The sequence below is a fragment of the Hemitrygon akajei genome, chromosome 4, assembly GCF_048418815.1.
Source record: "Hemitrygon akajei chromosome 4, sHemAka1.3, whole genome shotgun sequence".
NCBI classification, from domain to species: domain Eukaryota; kingdom Metazoa; phylum Chordata; class Chondrichthyes; order Myliobatiformes; family Dasyatidae; genus Hemitrygon; species Hemitrygon akajei.
This window is the reverse complement of record NC_133127.1, coordinates 64708817-64725016: the sequence shown is the minus strand read 5'-3', so window position 1 is coordinate 64725016 and position 16200 is coordinate 64708817. Positions and strand designations below refer to the sequence as shown.

The window sequence follows — 16200 nt, the reverse complement described above, 5'->3', positions numbered from 1 at the left end:
TCTTTGCAATTACGTAGATCCTTGATTTCTGGACCAACAATTAAATGTCTAAAATCCTTTTTAAACTCCACAAGTAAAAAAAATACTAAATTTGAAATGGCATTTCCTTAAATGTTGTTACTTTGTGTAAGAAACTTTATCCACACTACAATAAATAGTGTGGAAAGCAGTAATTCAGTGCTTCGTTTACCTATATTCACTAAATTTAATACTGGTTATTTTACTACAACATGCAAATTGCTTACTGAGGCAATCTTTATACACGTACCACTAGTTCCTATAAATTGTCATAGGTACAGATAAAACTGTTTTACCTTGGCACTCCTCTACAGCTAGTTTGTCACAAATTTGCTTTTCATGATTGTCAAGATGTTCCAAAGCTTCTCTATACATTCCTCCTTCCCGCAACACTTGATTCTGATAAAGTAGCAGTTCACTATATTCATAATCAATTTTATCAGGAGAAGCCTTAAAAATGATAAAAAAGTAATTCAGAAAATCTTTTGCAAAAATAGCTACACAAGTCACTATTATAAGCCATTTACAGTAGACATTTAAGATTCTTTCAAAGAAAAAAGTGGAATGTGTGAAAAAAGTTGATTAATTCTACTGGACAGGAAAATTAACCCCAAAAGTTAATGAAAGTTATGGTCTAAGGTTTATAAATGAAAAACAGAAAAGAATACTACCAAACTAGCAAGCTGGATTTATACAAAAAAAACTTGGGCCAAAAAAAAACCAAAATATCTGTAGAGAACAACAACGCAGACAATAGATCTGTACAATAGCAAACTTAAGCTATGCTAGGACTCAGCAGATCAGGATAAAATACGAAGTGCCACTGAGAAATATTCAAACACTGATTCAGATAGAATCCAAAGTTTGGTAGTAGTGCCAAATAATCACATTTCATCACTACTGATGATTATGCACAATTAAGGGAGTTTGCTGTAGATATAATTGTATCAAAACATTCATGGATGTAATTTTACACAGGTTAAGTGGGCCCTAAAATAGATTAGGCATTCAGCCATATGTCATCTGTCAAAGCGATGCAAGTGAGTAACCATGCTTTTAAAGTCCTTTGCCCTATCTGTAATAGCTCACCAGACTGAGATTGCTCCATCAAACTGGGATTTGTATTTACAAAAAACAGGACAATTGTACAGAACCAAGGTTCCACTAACTTAAAATCAGTCACTGGCAAAATGACACGAGTCATTAAGTAACTGCTATGGTAACGAGTCATTAGAGATTCAAAAGTTTCTTCTGATGAACACTGTGGAATTTTCCAAATAGAATATGATAAAGAGACATCCAGAGACACCTGATATGACAAGCTTTTTGAACTTGTGCCCAAACTACTATAGATCAAGTGGAAGGCATATTGTGCAGCTATAAAAAGTTAAACAAAAATGCCTTGAACCCATGTTTATTTAAGCCCTGAACAATCAGTCCATAAATTTATGCAGAGTCTAAAAATCTGTGCAATATCACTCTCAAGATTTCTGCAAGCTAACTTGTATATACTGTGGAAACAGCATTTAACTTGGATAACTGCAGTTTACAGCACATGCTTACCAGCAACACCAAGTATATCTATGTTTGCCTTAGCAAATACTGAAATCTATGACTAAAAGAAATACTGACATTAAAATTTTCAAAGTTTACAACTAATGTCAAGAAACCAACACCAGAGCAAATCCTGTGCATATTCCAGCCATTTAAATAAAAACAAAATTTCACAGCAAGCTCAAAAAAAATTAAAGGAATCGTAGAAGATATAAGGTAGGCCTTTAAGCCTCTCAAAAGAAACAAATTACTATTTCAACTTTAATGTTGTTTTGTAAGTTTAATAATAGGATAATCAGTTTAAAATAGTATAACCAGTAAACCAGGGAATTAAGACCTTGACACCCTAATAAATTTCAAAAACAAAATGGACCCATTTATTTGAAAATAGCATACCTGTTGTGTCTTCCTGAATTCTTCTAGAATTTTTGAAGCCATATCATAATCTTCTAATAAATGGTATGCTATGGCATAACCAATCCAGGATGCACGCTGAGCAGGGCGGAGTTGAAGTAATTGGTACCTGGTTTCCTAGACAAATTATGAAATTAAGATGAGCATTTCAATTTTATAAAAACATATTCAGGATTAGAAACAAAGGGAAACTTAAGAATGTGGTGTTTTATCAGTCAATATCTTCTAGATTGAAACAGATGAAAAAACAAGTGCCTTTTCTTGAAAATATTGCTTGAAGCAGGACTCATCCCATTCATAAATATCACTCTGAAAAGTTTCTCACAGATACTTCCAAAGCACTGTTTTGATTCTAGACTTCCAGCCTGTAAATTTTATTTTTGCCATACTTAATTGTGTGGCAACTGGAGATTGGTCTCTACCAAAAGAAGTGTAAGGTGTCCCTTTCCTCCTCTAGCCTGCAGCTCACCCTTGGGCAGGGTGTAGCAGCGTCACAGGAAATCATGAGAACAGGTGGTGGATGGGTGTATGAGCAACTGGTGCATATTACAAGTGTTGGTTATGCGACCACTAATGCCATGCAGACCATCTCTGAAGGGAATTGATAATGGCTGGGGTCACCTGTCTTGTAAATGCACTGCCAGAAGGCAATGACAAACCACTTCTGTAGAAAAATTTGCCAAGAACAATAATGGTCATGGGAAGACCATGATCATCTACATTATATGACACATAATGAACCAGCGAGCCATATTTATCTTATATTAAAATCCTTATTTTGCATTACCATAGCTGGCTGTAGATGGAGATAATCAATAAGGAATGCTACAAATAAAAATAACTTTTTAATCAAATATTCAGATAGGAATTAATCGCATTTAGATTTAGATCAATGAAAACAAACATCTACATGAAACAAAGCCTTGATTAAATCCTACGTACTACAATTAGATAAGTGTTCCAAAAGGGACGAACCAGAAGAGATAAAAGATCTTAACAAAAGAATAAAATCACATGATTCAATCTCAAAATACAGTCTACAACACAACTGTATAAAATGAAAACTGCCAGACAAGGTGGTTTGAGTATCTAAGAGACTGCTGATCGCCTGCATAAATTCTCTAGAGTTGCAAAAAAAAAACAAGTGAGCAGCAGTTCTGTGGGCAAAACAGCTTGTTAATGAAAGATCAGAGAATGACCACACTGAGTCAAGCTGACAGGAAGGCCACAGTAAATCAAATAACCTCACATTACAACAGTGGTGTACAGAAGAGCATCTCTGAATGCACAACAGCTGGAGTCTTGAAGTTTATGGGCTACGTCAGCAGAAGACCACAGAGTTCCACTTCTGTGGCCACTTTATTAGGTACACTCATGTACCCAGTAAAGTGGCCACTGAGTATTTCTGACATTGAACTTTTTCTGCCAGCAGGTGGTGTGCTTGGGACAGCCATTTTTAACCAAGCACGTAAGTACTGTAAGCACCTGTACTGTACAATGAAATATATTACAGTGCCATCTTGTGACAAGAAGCCCATTCTATGAATTCAAGAGCTTTATGCCTTTCTTCAATTTCTTGTTGACCCATGCTGGGTACTCTTCCACATATGCCTCCAACCTTTCTGCAAGTCTAAATTTATTATACTGATTCAAACTGTAAGCAACTATGTACTTGAGTACTCATCCATACATTACAATGAAGTCAAAGGTTTTTGATCAACATTACCTATTTTCCCCTTTTCTAGTTTTGTGTTACAATTGAACTATTGGTCTGAACATTGGTACAAATAGTGAAAAACTTTGTTTTTCCATGCAGCTATCTATACACATCATTTTTATCACATCAGTACATCAAAATATTACAAGAGAAAAACAGTAACAGTACACAGAATAGTGTTTCATTGTTACCAGTACAGAGAAGTTGATGTGTTTTACCATATGTGTTAGCACTGAGGACATTCAAAACTTCTAAATTATAGAAGTGCTGGGCAATAAACGCCATACATTCAAAATACACTGCGGCCAGTTTATTAGGTGCACCTGCATATTAATGTAATTATCTAATCAGCCAATCATGTGGCAGCAACTCAATGCATAAAAGAATAGACATGGTCAAGAGGTTCAGTTGTTCACACCAAACATCAAAATGAGGAAGAACTGTGATCTCAGTAACTTTGTGCAATGTTTGATGGTGCCAGATAGGGTGGTTTGAGTATCTCAGAAACTGTTGCTCTCCTGGGATTTTTTTTAAACACACAACACACACACACACACACAAACAATACAGTTTCTAGAGTTTAGACAGAATGGCACGAAAACAAAAATGAGTGGCACTTCTGTGGGCAACAACAGCTGGTTAATTAGAAGTCAGAGGAGAATGGCCAGGTTGGTTCAAGTTGACAGTAAGGCTATAGTTAACTCAAATAGCCATATGTTACAACAGTGATGTGCAGAACAACATCTCTGAATGCACATGACAAACCTTGAAGTGGATGGGCTGCAGCAGCAGAAAACCACATACACACCAAATAAAGTGGCCACTTAGTGTACGTTCTTAATGAAATTATTCTTAAGGCTAAAAGCAATGAATAACTGAAGGTTCAACTGTCCTTTGATTTCATTCTTGAATGTTGGCATTTGACAAGACTTCCAACAATAGACAACCCATTCATTCTCAAAAGCCTACTCAGTATCCAATTTATTATCACTGGTATATATCATGAAATATGTTGTTTTGTGGCAGCAGCAATACATAACAAAAAACTATAAATTACAGTAAGTATATATAATTTAAATAGGTAGCACAAGAAGAAAAAAATGAGGTACTGTTCATAGGTTCATTGTCTATTCAGAAGTGTGATGGCAGAAGGGAAGCTGTTTCTAAAATATTGAATGTGTATCTTCAGGCACCTGTATCACCTCCAATGGTAGGACTAAGAGGGCATGTTTTGGGTGATGGGGGTATTTAATGAGGGATGCCACCTTTTTGAGGCATTGCCTTTTGAAGGTATCCTGAATGCTGGGGAGGTGTCCATGATAGAGCTACCTGAGTTTACAACTTTCTGCAGCCTTTTCCAATCCTGTGCAGTAGCCGCTCTACACCAGACAGTGTGGAGATCCGGTCAAGCCCTTCAAATTCATTTAAAAATGGTCAGTTCTCATTCCTGCAATCTCAATTCTGACCTCAGCTATTCAACTTCTCTTCATATGACATTCCGGAACCAGTTCTTGCTGTACTCTTGTTATTTGTAAATCTCAATTTTTGGTGTCTTTGCCTTAAAAAATAATGTAATTCTCTAGGTGTGCTCCCTGTAAGACCCAATGTAATTGTTGTAAAAGCCTACAAATACTGATGGCAGAAAAAGTTTGAGAAATCAGAGCCCAACAGTTGCTGTGCCATTTTTTTTTAGTTATCTTATGAAAGTGGGCACATACTAAACATCTCCATTTATATCTCAGAATGTAATGGGCCACCTTCTTTAACTACTCCAGTGCCCATGAAGGTATTCTCACAATGCTACTGAATAGGGGTGTGGTCTGTATGATCTGTGCCCATCCTTTTTGCAGTAGGCAGCAAGATTAGGGTAATGTCTTTAGAGTAGCCTATGTAAAACTGCAGTACATTTTGTAGATGAGAAATAAGAACAAAGGACACAAGAGCAGAATTAGGCAATTTGGCCCATTAAATCTGCTCTGCAATTCCATCATGGCTGATTTAATTTTCCTCTCAACCCCATTCTTTTCCTTTTCTCCTTGTACCTTTGGCGCCCTTACTAATCAAGAACAAATCAACTTTGCTTTGGTTCCATGGGTGAGTAATGAATTCCACATATTCAACCCCCTCTTCATCCTCGTATCTGACCTAAAGGGACATCTTTGAATTCTGAAGCTGTGTCCCAAGCTCTCCCACTATTGGAAACATTCTCGTGTCCATTCTACCTTGGCCTTTCAATATTTGTTGTGTAATTGAGATCCACCTTCAGCTAGTTCAGGCCCAAAGACAAACACTCCTCATACAGTGGCATGTAAAAGTTTGGGCACCCCGGTCAAAATTTCTGTTACTGTCAATACCATAAATTCCAGTGTACAAGTCGAGAATGTGGCCCTAAAATTAGGGGGTCGGCTTATACAAAGGGTGCCAACTTTGGAAAAACGAATACACGGAAGACAGATTGTATTTATTGGCTGTTTGAGTCAAATTGGTTCCACTGTCGACGCATGAATTCTTTGAATGGTTTGTTTAAACACATCTAGTGGCTGGAGCACGGACATCAAACCACCGAGGATGACTGCAATGTCCGTATTTTCAGCTTTCAATGCTGCTTTTGTCTCACCTAACAAGTGCGCTTGTCCCAGACAAGTAGCGACTTTTCCTTCCTGACACCTTCAGGATGTCGACACCACACCTCTTTAACCCACTTCAAGCAACCCGCTTCGTCCATCTAGCAGTGTTCTTGAATGTAAACAACACCCCGCAGGAATTTTCTGAGCAATCTTTGTTTTTTGTGTCAACACAAGATCACGTCTATTCATAAATTGGGTGCACCAACTTCAAATAGCTTTGAAATTTTCGCTGACCTCACGGTGTTTTTCGTCCCATTTCAACGCTTGAACTCAAATCATTTCTCTGGTAACAATGTATCCAGACGATCGCTGGTGATTCACCCACTCTAAAACTTTTTCTTCCAGTTCTGGCCACTGGCATGTTTTCCCGCGGTTTGCACATTTCGTCTTTGGCATTTCCCTCAGCATGTCCTCTGCCCTTCTCCATTCTCTCACTTGTTTCTCGTTTACACTAAACTTCTTAGCAGCTTCAGAATTATACGTTCCTTTAGCAAAATGAACAACCTTCAGCTTGAAGCCAGCTTCATATCACATTTGTTTTAATCTTTTGTACATGGTGGTCGCAAACTCAATTGAGTACATGTACTGATCCCGCCACCCCGTGTTACATCTTAATGAGATTACAATGGGCACTAAATGGTTTCACGGGGGGGGGGGGGTTACATTTCAGAGGATTCTTTTCCATTGGAAACCTAATCCAACATTTCTCTCCCTGATTTATATATTAAGAATTTGCCTATAACGCTCTACAATGTGTAGGCCTGTTTTATTAGCAAGTACTGAATCACAAAATTTCCAGGTTCCAGATCCGGCAAAGCTGAGTACCGGAATGTGAGATCTTGTGATCTTTTCTGGTTAAATCAAAAATCTCTGGAAAAGGGGTCGGTTTATACTCCAGAATATATGGTAGCTAAGCGAGTAAAAGACAACCTGATTTCCAAAAGGCATAAAGTTAAAGATAAGACATTTCTTTAATATTTTAAGCAAGATTACTTTTTCATTTCCATCTTTTACAGTTTCAAAATAACAAAAAAGGAAAAGGGCCCAAAGCAAAAGTTTGGGCACCCTGCATGGTCAGTACTTAGTAACACCCCCTTTGGCAAGTATCACAGCTTGTAAACACTTTTTGTAGCCAGCTAAGAGTCTTTCAATTCTTGTTTGTGGTATTTTCACCATTCTTCCTTGCAAAAGGCTTCTAGTTCTGTGAGATTCTTGGGCCATCTTGCATGCACTGCACTTTTGAGGTCTATCCACAGATTTTTGATGATGTTTAGGTCGGGGGACTGTGAGGGCCGTGGCAAAACCTTCAGCTTGCGCCTCTTGAAGTAGTCCATTGTGGGTTTTGAGGTGTTTAGGATCATTATCCTGTTGTAGAAGCCATCCTCTTTTCATCTTCAGCTTTTTTAGACAGTGTGATGTTTGCTTCTAGAATTTGCTGGTATTTAATTGAATTCATTCATCCCTCTACCAGTGAAATATTCCCTGTGCTACTGGCTGCAACACAAGCCCAAAGCATGATCGATCCACCTTCGTGCTTAACAGTTGGAGAGGTGTTCTTTTCATGAAATTCTGCACCTTTTTTTCTCCAAACATACCTTTACTCAATGCAGCCAGAAAGTTCTATTTTAACTTCATCAGTCCACAGGACTTGTTTCCAAAATGCATCAGGCTTGTTTAGATGTTCCTTTGCAAACTTCTGATGCTGAATTTTGTGGTGGTGAGGATGCAGGAAAGGTTTTCTTCTGATGACTTTTCCATGAAGGTCATATTTAGGCCGATGTCGCTGCACAGTAGAACAGTGCACCACCACTCCAGAGTCTGCTAAATCTTCCTGAAGGTCTTTTGCAGTCAAACAGGGGTTTTGATTTGCCTTTCTAGCAATCCTATGAGCAGTTCTCTCAGGTTTCTTAGTCTTCCAGACCTCAATTTGACCTCCACCATTCCTGTTAACTGCCATTTCTTAATTACATTACGAACTGAGGAAACGGCTACCTGAAAATGCTTTGCTATCTTCTTATAGTCTTCTCCTGCTTTGTGGGCATCATTTATTTTAATTTTCAGAGTGTCAGGCAGCTGCTTAGAGGAGCCCATGGTTGCTGATTGTTGGGACAAGGTTTGAGGAATCAGGGTATTTATAAAGCTTTGAAATTTGCATCACTTGGCCTTTCTTAACAATAACTGTGAACAAGCCATAGTCTTAACAAGCTAATTAAGGACTGAGACCTTAGTAAAAGTTATCTGAGAGCTCAAATCGCTTGGGGTGCCCAAACTTTTGCATGGTGCTCCTTTCCTTTTCTTCACTCTAAAACTGTACAAAACAGAAATACACTAATCTTGCTTAAAATGTTAAAAAGAATGTTTTGTCTTTAATTTTATAACTTTTGGAGATCAGTTCGTCTTTTACTCACTTAGCTATTCACAATAACAGAAATTTTGAACAGGGGTGTCCAAACTTTTGCATGCCACTGTATGTTAACTCTTTCAGCCCTATGATCATTCTTGTAAACCTCCTCTGTACCTTCTCCAATGCCCACACATCACTTCTTAGATACAGGGCCCAAAACTGCTCACAATATTCCAAATATGGTCTGACCAATGCATTTTAAAGTATCAGCATTATATACTTGCTTTTATATTAGTCCTTGCAAAATAAATGCCAACATTGCATTTGCCTTCCTTATTACCTACTCTACCTTCAAGTTAACTTTTAAGGAATCCTCCACTAGGTCTTGTCCCTTTGCACCTATGATTTCAGAATTTGCTCATTCATTCCTTCTACAAAAGTGCATTACCATACACTTCCCTACATTATAGTCCACCTGCGACTACTTTGGTCATTTTCCTAATCCATCCAGGTCCTTCTGCAGGGTCCCTGCTTCCGCAACACCACTTGTCCCTTCAGCTATCTTTGTATTATTTGAAAACTTGGCCACAAAGCTATCAACTCATCAACAGGTCATTAACATATAACGTGAAAAGTCATGGACCGTAGACCAACCCTCCAGAATACCACTAGTCACCAGCAGCCAACTGGAAAAGGCACCCTTTATTCCCACTCGTTGCCTTTTGTTAGTCAGCCTATCGTCTGTCCATGCAGGTATCTTTCCTGTGATACCATGGGCTCTCTTCTTGTTTAGCAGCCTGTGTGGCACTTTGTTAAAGACCTTCAGAAAATCCAAGTAAACAACATCCACTGTCTATCCTGCCTGCAATTTCCTCAAAAAACCTCCAAAAGATTTGTCAGGCAGGATTTCCCCTTAAGGAAACCATGCTGAGTTCAGCCTATTTTATTGTGTCCCTCCAAGTACCCTGAAACCTCTTCCTCAGTAATGAACTCTTAACATCTTACTAACTATTGAAAAAGGGCTAATTGGCCTATAGTTTGCTGTCTTTGCCTCTCTCTCTTCTTAGAGTGGAGTGACATTGTGATTTTCCAGTTCTCTGGAATCATTCCAGAATCTAGTGGTTCTTGGAAAATATGTTACTAATGTTTCCACAATCTCTTCAGCTACTTCTTTCAGAATCCTGCAGTGTAGTCTATCTTACTGCCTTCAGACCTTTCAGCTTCTCAAAGCACATTCTCTTTAGTAATAGCAAGTACACTCACTTCTACCCAACACAAATTTCTAACATGCTTCCACAATGAAGACAAAACAGAAAAACAGTAATCCATCATTTCTTTTCCCCCATTATTACCTCTCCAGTGTCATTTTCCAGAATCCAATAACACTTCCAGTAACTTCCTTTATATTATTGGCTCGTTCATCTTCAGTGGGTGCAATAGATTGGCTGTCAATCAAATGGATTGGGTCTGTCTTAAGTAGTGTTGAGCTGCTTGAGTACTGATGTACTCATCCAAGCAAGGAGAGATTATTCCAGTGTTATTTTGGCTTGTAGGTGGAGTGGTTTAGGGCTGTTGTAAGGTCAGTACATTGCCTGCTGTTATGGCAAAATTGTGTTCCTAGACAATGACGACCCATGACGTGGATAGTTGGGAATCTTGCAGTAGCAATCTCATTAAACATCAAGGAGGGGTACTTAGACTCTCTCTGTATGAGACGGTCATTGTTTGATAGTTCTGTGTAATTGCTGCTTACCACATTCAAGATCAAGCCAAACTCCTTTGAAGACCTTACTGCACGCAGACATGAATTTATAATTCTTGCCTTGAGTGTGTTCATGTAGAGCAAAAAAAGTGTTCCGAAGAAAGCACATTGAATTTAAAGTAACAACAAAATACGGAAGTTCACAGCCAAAGTGAGTGATTGGTCATTAAGTTATGCACATATGTTTAAAGTATTTATTGGAAAAATAACATCAATAAACAAGTCCACATTTTGTTTGCACCTACTGGACATCTCCAAAAAGAAAAATGTTACTTAACCTGCAGCTTGCTACAAATACTTGCATCAATGTCAGCAAGGTTAGAAACCTGTTTGCAGACACCTAGCAAATTTCAGAATAGTTCATTAGAGGCCAGAGACCTGCACTCAAAATGGCTTTCAGCTAGGTTATAGTTATTTACACAAGAATCAAGATTACCAGCATGAATTCATATTGAGTGAACATGAGCAAAGATGCATAGAGAAAAGTAATGCCATTAATCTCATGCACAGCCACAGATTACAAAAAAGTGCTTGGTGTAACCATTGAATTTTAACGAACACCAAAGAATATCAACTTTCTTTGGCTATCACTGCTACTTAACTCCTAGCCTTTGGCTTCTTCAACAATAAAAATTACCAAGCTGAATATCTGAACACTAATTCAGTTCAAGTAAACACATTCACAGTATGCTGCTCTCAAAAATGATTCATCACATGGTTATGCAAGACAAGCTCAAGGCAGCACTCACCCTGTAACCCTCAAGGTCACGCATTTGAATTTGTAGAAGAGAAAGATCTCTCAGAATCTGAAGATTGTCTTTATCCCATTTTAGAGCGTTCCGATAGCATTTGATTGCTTCATCATACTTTTTGTCTGATCTCTGAAGGAGACCGTACACATGCCAACCTGGTTCAATGTCAAGAAAAACAGCACTTGCAACTTCTGGAAATTACTAGCAGTAAACTCTAATGCTATTTAACATAACCAAGTTTTAAAATTTAACAGTCAAGGAGGTCTAGTATCAGAAATCCTGATGGGTTTCCAATTTAAAAAACTGCACTGTAAGGAGTTAACCTGAACCAATGAAATTGCATCCGATTACTGAAGTGAGACACTGAATAAGACAAACATTCTCACGAACAGTCTTCTCACTGATTTGATAATCTTGAAAGAATTCAACAATTTACACTGTCAAAAAGCACCAGGTTACAATGATTTACATACATCAACAGTAATTACAAATATATCAGCATGCTGTGAGCAACAATTTGGAACTAACTACCAGCTTATTTGCCTCGTACCACTTTCCCTTCACATAACTGAAAAGTTACTGGGTTTAGCTCCGAATATTTGGAATATTGAAAGTTTACAGCATACAAAATGTGCAAACTTTAAGTGTTTTATAATTGGTTACAGCAATTCTTTTTCTAATTCCTTTGTTATCAAATAGGAAACATTCAACGCCTTACAAAGGAATGATTGCTTTGTTGTTACTTGAGCATCAGTAACATTATGAGAATTTACACCAGAATTATGACCTCAATGGCTTCTGAAAATTGTCCTACTCAGCCAATGCAATCTCCAGAACACAGGAATAGACTACTCAATCCATCAAGCCTCTTCCAAATAATTAATGCTGTTATCGTAAGTACAGAAATATTAATCTCCTGAGTATTTTCAGTAGATGAATTGACTTGACTGTTTTGACATTTTCTGACTTGTGACAGAAAGGGACATGAGCTCTTTTTGTCACTGCTGCTCTGAAATGGTATCAGCCCACCTGTGTCTGGTACTGGAAAATTTCAAGCAATGTAGAAGTGCTCCTTGTAACACAGCTGTCAGAATTGGGAAGTGGTAAAAGTTGAGTATATTAGAGCACTAAATTTTCACTATGTGGGGCTCAGATTGAGTTGCGCCACCAGAAAAATGTTGATCGATAGCAAACTTATTTTCAAAAAGGATACAAACATGACTCTTCAGATCATTACGAAGGCCTCGTCGCACATATTCATAGGCTTCTTCTTTCTTTCCCAAACAGTTTAGAGTCAAGCCTTTCATTGCCAGAGTCTCTGCAAAATTAGAAAAGATGCAGAACATATGGTGATGTTTTCTCAACTTTATTAAACAGCTATACCACAGATTGAAGTACACATTATCGTTGTTAAACAAATTGTGTTTCAGGGATTTTTCCCCAGAATGAATAAATTACTCAACAACTGAAGTTTGTTATTTGGGCTCATGGAACTCAGTGGCTAAATGATAACAAAAACATATGCATTAATTATTCACCTATCATCCACCTCCTCATGATGATCACTGTTATCTCAGAAATAACAAGGGAACAAAAATGCAGGCAGAATACCTGATCAAACCTTATCAGAATTTAAACTTCCAAAACACAATTAGAATATTAATTTTAACAAGACTCTTTTTAATATTAAAGCAGCATCAGATAGAAATTGTTCACTTCAAACCATACTATAGATGCTCTGTTGCTTGGGGTCAACCATGACGTTGTGTCCTAGCTGTAACATTTAATATGCAAGCTAGGGCAGTACAATATGGAGACCAAACTGTTGTCCATGCAGCTCTTTACACAGCTGATGAATCCATAGGAACAGCAGAATCCGATACTTCATACCACAAACTCATATGAAAATCCAATAAAATGCCTAATATTTTGCAGTTTGAGTAACTACATGTCAAGGGTATGTCAGTACATGATCTCAAAATAGGCAAGGAAAATAAAACTACAAATTTCATAATGACAATATCATTTTTCAAACTTCTCCATTTGATTCAGTGTTGCATGAGGCACTGGTTTTTTTCATCAATCAAACCACCTACACTGGATATGATGCTCATGCAACAATGCCCAAATTAATTACATATTTGGATAGGTGTCAGTCTGTCTGAAGATCAAATGAATAAAATCCATTTGGACAGGGTGCATACATTGCATATACAACCTGTGTAAGGAGTGACAGCATTTAGGAGAGAGGGAGACCATTTTGGCTCCTGTGATTCACAAAATTAATCTTGCTAATGCAGTTTAGTATACCAATCTCAAATTCACTGTAAAGTGTTTTCAAATTGGAATACCTGTTTAATTCTACAATGCTCGTCACTTTACATGTCTACTTGTTACAGAAATCCACTTTAAGTCTTAAAGCAGCTTCTTCACTTCACTTTATCAGATGGATGTTGAGGAAACAATCAATGAAAGAGGGCATACAGGACCAAGGGCAAGAGAAACCAAACAAAAGTTGATGAAATAATGCATTTTTTTAAAAAAATAGCAAATGGATTTATATTTGTGTAATTCGCTACCCCAATAATAGATGCATGTCTACACGTGAAGACCAAATCAGGTATAGTTTAAGGAACAGGAATCCTAGGGTAAGGACATCATGAACATCGACGGCTCCTCGGTAGAGATCGTTAAGAGCACCAGATTTCTTGGTGTTCACCTGGTGGAGAATCTCACCTGATCCCTCAACACCAGCTCCACAGCAAAGAAAGCCCAGCAGCGTCTCTTCTTTCTGCGAAGGCTGAGGAAAGTCCATCTCCCACCCCCCATCCTCATCACATTCTACACAGGTTGTATTGAGAGCATCCTGAGCAGCTGCATCACTGCCTGGTTCGGAAATTGCACCATCTCGGATCGCAAGACCCTGCAGTGGATAGTGAGGTCAGCTGAGATGATCATCTGGGTCTTTCTTCCCGCCATTACAGACATTTACACTGCACGCTGCATTCACAAAGGAAACAGCATTATGAAGGACCCCTTGCACCCCTCATACAATCTCTTCTCCCGCCTGCCGTCTGGGAAAAGGCTCCGAAGCATTCGGGCTCTCACGGTCAGACTATGTAACAGTTTCTTCCCCCAAGCTATCAGACTCCTCAATACCCAGAGCCTGGACTGACACTTTGCCCTATTGTCCTGTTTATTATTTATTGTAATGCCTGCACTGTTTTTGTGCACTTTACGCAGTCCTGTGTAGGTCTGTCGTCTAGTGTAGCTTTCTCTGTGTTTTTTTTTACGTAGTTCAGTCTAGTTTTTGTACTGTGTCATGTAACACCATGGTTCTGAAAAACGTTGTCTCATTTTTACTATGTACTGTACCAGCAGTTATGGTCGAAATGACAATAAAAGTGATTTGACTTGACATGACTTGAAAAAGTTGGTTAAGTAACAAGGAATGGCTTGTGAATGACTATTTATCAAACTGAGGGGAAAGTATCTGTATTACGACAATTGTATATAAAAAAATCTTTTGAGCCACACAACTTTTAAATTTGTGAATAACAAAAATTTGGCAGTACTGTGAGATACAGTATAAAGATAACAGCATTACAGCACGATACAAGCTTAATGCAGAGAAGAAGAGGTGATTCATAGGAGTACAACTAATGAGAAGAGCCATTATACATAAAGGATGCTTTTCTGAAAGAGGTGTAGGAGTAAAAACTGCAAGGAGTATGCATGCATAAATTACCAAAAATAGCAGGGCAGGCTGAAAACAGTAAGTAAGTCAAATATAATTCTGGGTGTTATTAGTATTCATAATACAAAAGCAGTGAAGTAATGCTGAAGCTTTATAAAACATGGTCTGGCCTTTCTGTTTAGTTCTGGTCACTGCTCCTTAGGAAGGATATGAAAACATTACAAGTGGTCCAGAAAAGATTTACGAGAATAGTTCATAGGGTGAGGAACTACAGTTACCAGATAGGTAGAAGTGGTTGGGGCTATTTTCTTTTAAGAGAAGATTGAGGGGCAATTTGAAAGTATAGAAAATGATGAGTGATAAAGACAGAATTGCTTCAAGGAGAGAATTGGATAAACACACAGTGAAGACAGTTATGGAGAATGGGCCATTTTGTAAATTAATTCCTCTGGTAAACAACCAGTAAAGACACATTTGGGTGGATGTTCTCCTGTGCTATGATTCTATGATTTTAGGAATTGCAAATGAGAAACTTATTAGAAAATATAGCAACATGCATTGCATCAATCTACCTCTATTTGAAAACATGCAGTTAAACATTAAGTACAAGATTTTGAGATCTTGTATTTGTATCTCAAATAGAAATTATATACAAATATACATCAACTTAGGAGAAAGAGGAAATCGGAGAAGAAACTTTATTCCAATTGCATTGAGATAATATCCATGCTAAAATCCTGCATCACAAACCAATGATCAAATTACCTAAAATTAACTTTATATAACTTTTAAGTAGATCTTTTTTAAATTTAGGTTTAATAACTTGTGGAAGAGTGGCAAAGCTAACTTACCTCCATGCTCTGCATATTTAGGATTGCTAAGGATTTGTTTGCAGAACTTCAACCCATGTCTATACTGCTTGTGTTCATAACATTTCTGTGAAGGGGTAATGGAAGAAGGGAGAAGAATTAATAAGAGAACACAAAACCTAGTTCTATAAATTGATTCAAATCTTTGACAAAACACAGCCTACCCAAAATAGTAGAAATAGTAGTTCTGCAGGGGTTTAAAAAAAGATTTTGGTAACCAGTTCTCTCTAAGTACATCTGAAAATTAACATACTGTACATTGCTGATTATGTACAAACTAAGTGTTCCATTTTGAACTTTATTTTGCTGTAACTTAACTGTTAAGTAATTACACCATGAGAACTACACCTTGCTTCTCAATTGAAAAGTTTCCAGTTTATTGTAACAATACATTTTCAATCCCCTTTAAAAAGAACATCTCATGTTAATGTGAATTTTTCTGATTC

General features: G+C 37.7%; 1 protein-coding gene across 1 annotated transcript in view; it reads right to left on the bottom strand.

Moving 5' to 3' along the window:
• Positions 1-16200, bottom strand: part of naa15a (N-alpha-acetyltransferase 15, NatA auxiliary subunit a) — a 61885-nt gene that overhangs the window by 30375 nt on the left and 15310 nt on the right. The window contains exons 2-6 of the mRNA XM_073042711.1: positions 15737-15821; positions 12402-12506; positions 11186-11343; positions 1969-2103; positions 315-468 (exon numbers count right to left, since the gene is read on the bottom strand). Of these exons, the coding sequence (XP_072898812.1) occupies positions 315-468; positions 1969-2103; positions 11186-11343; positions 12402-12506; positions 15737-15821 (637 nt within the window). The remainder of the gene's footprint in view (positions 1-314; positions 469-1968; positions 2104-11185; positions 11344-12401; positions 12507-15736; positions 15822-16200) is intronic.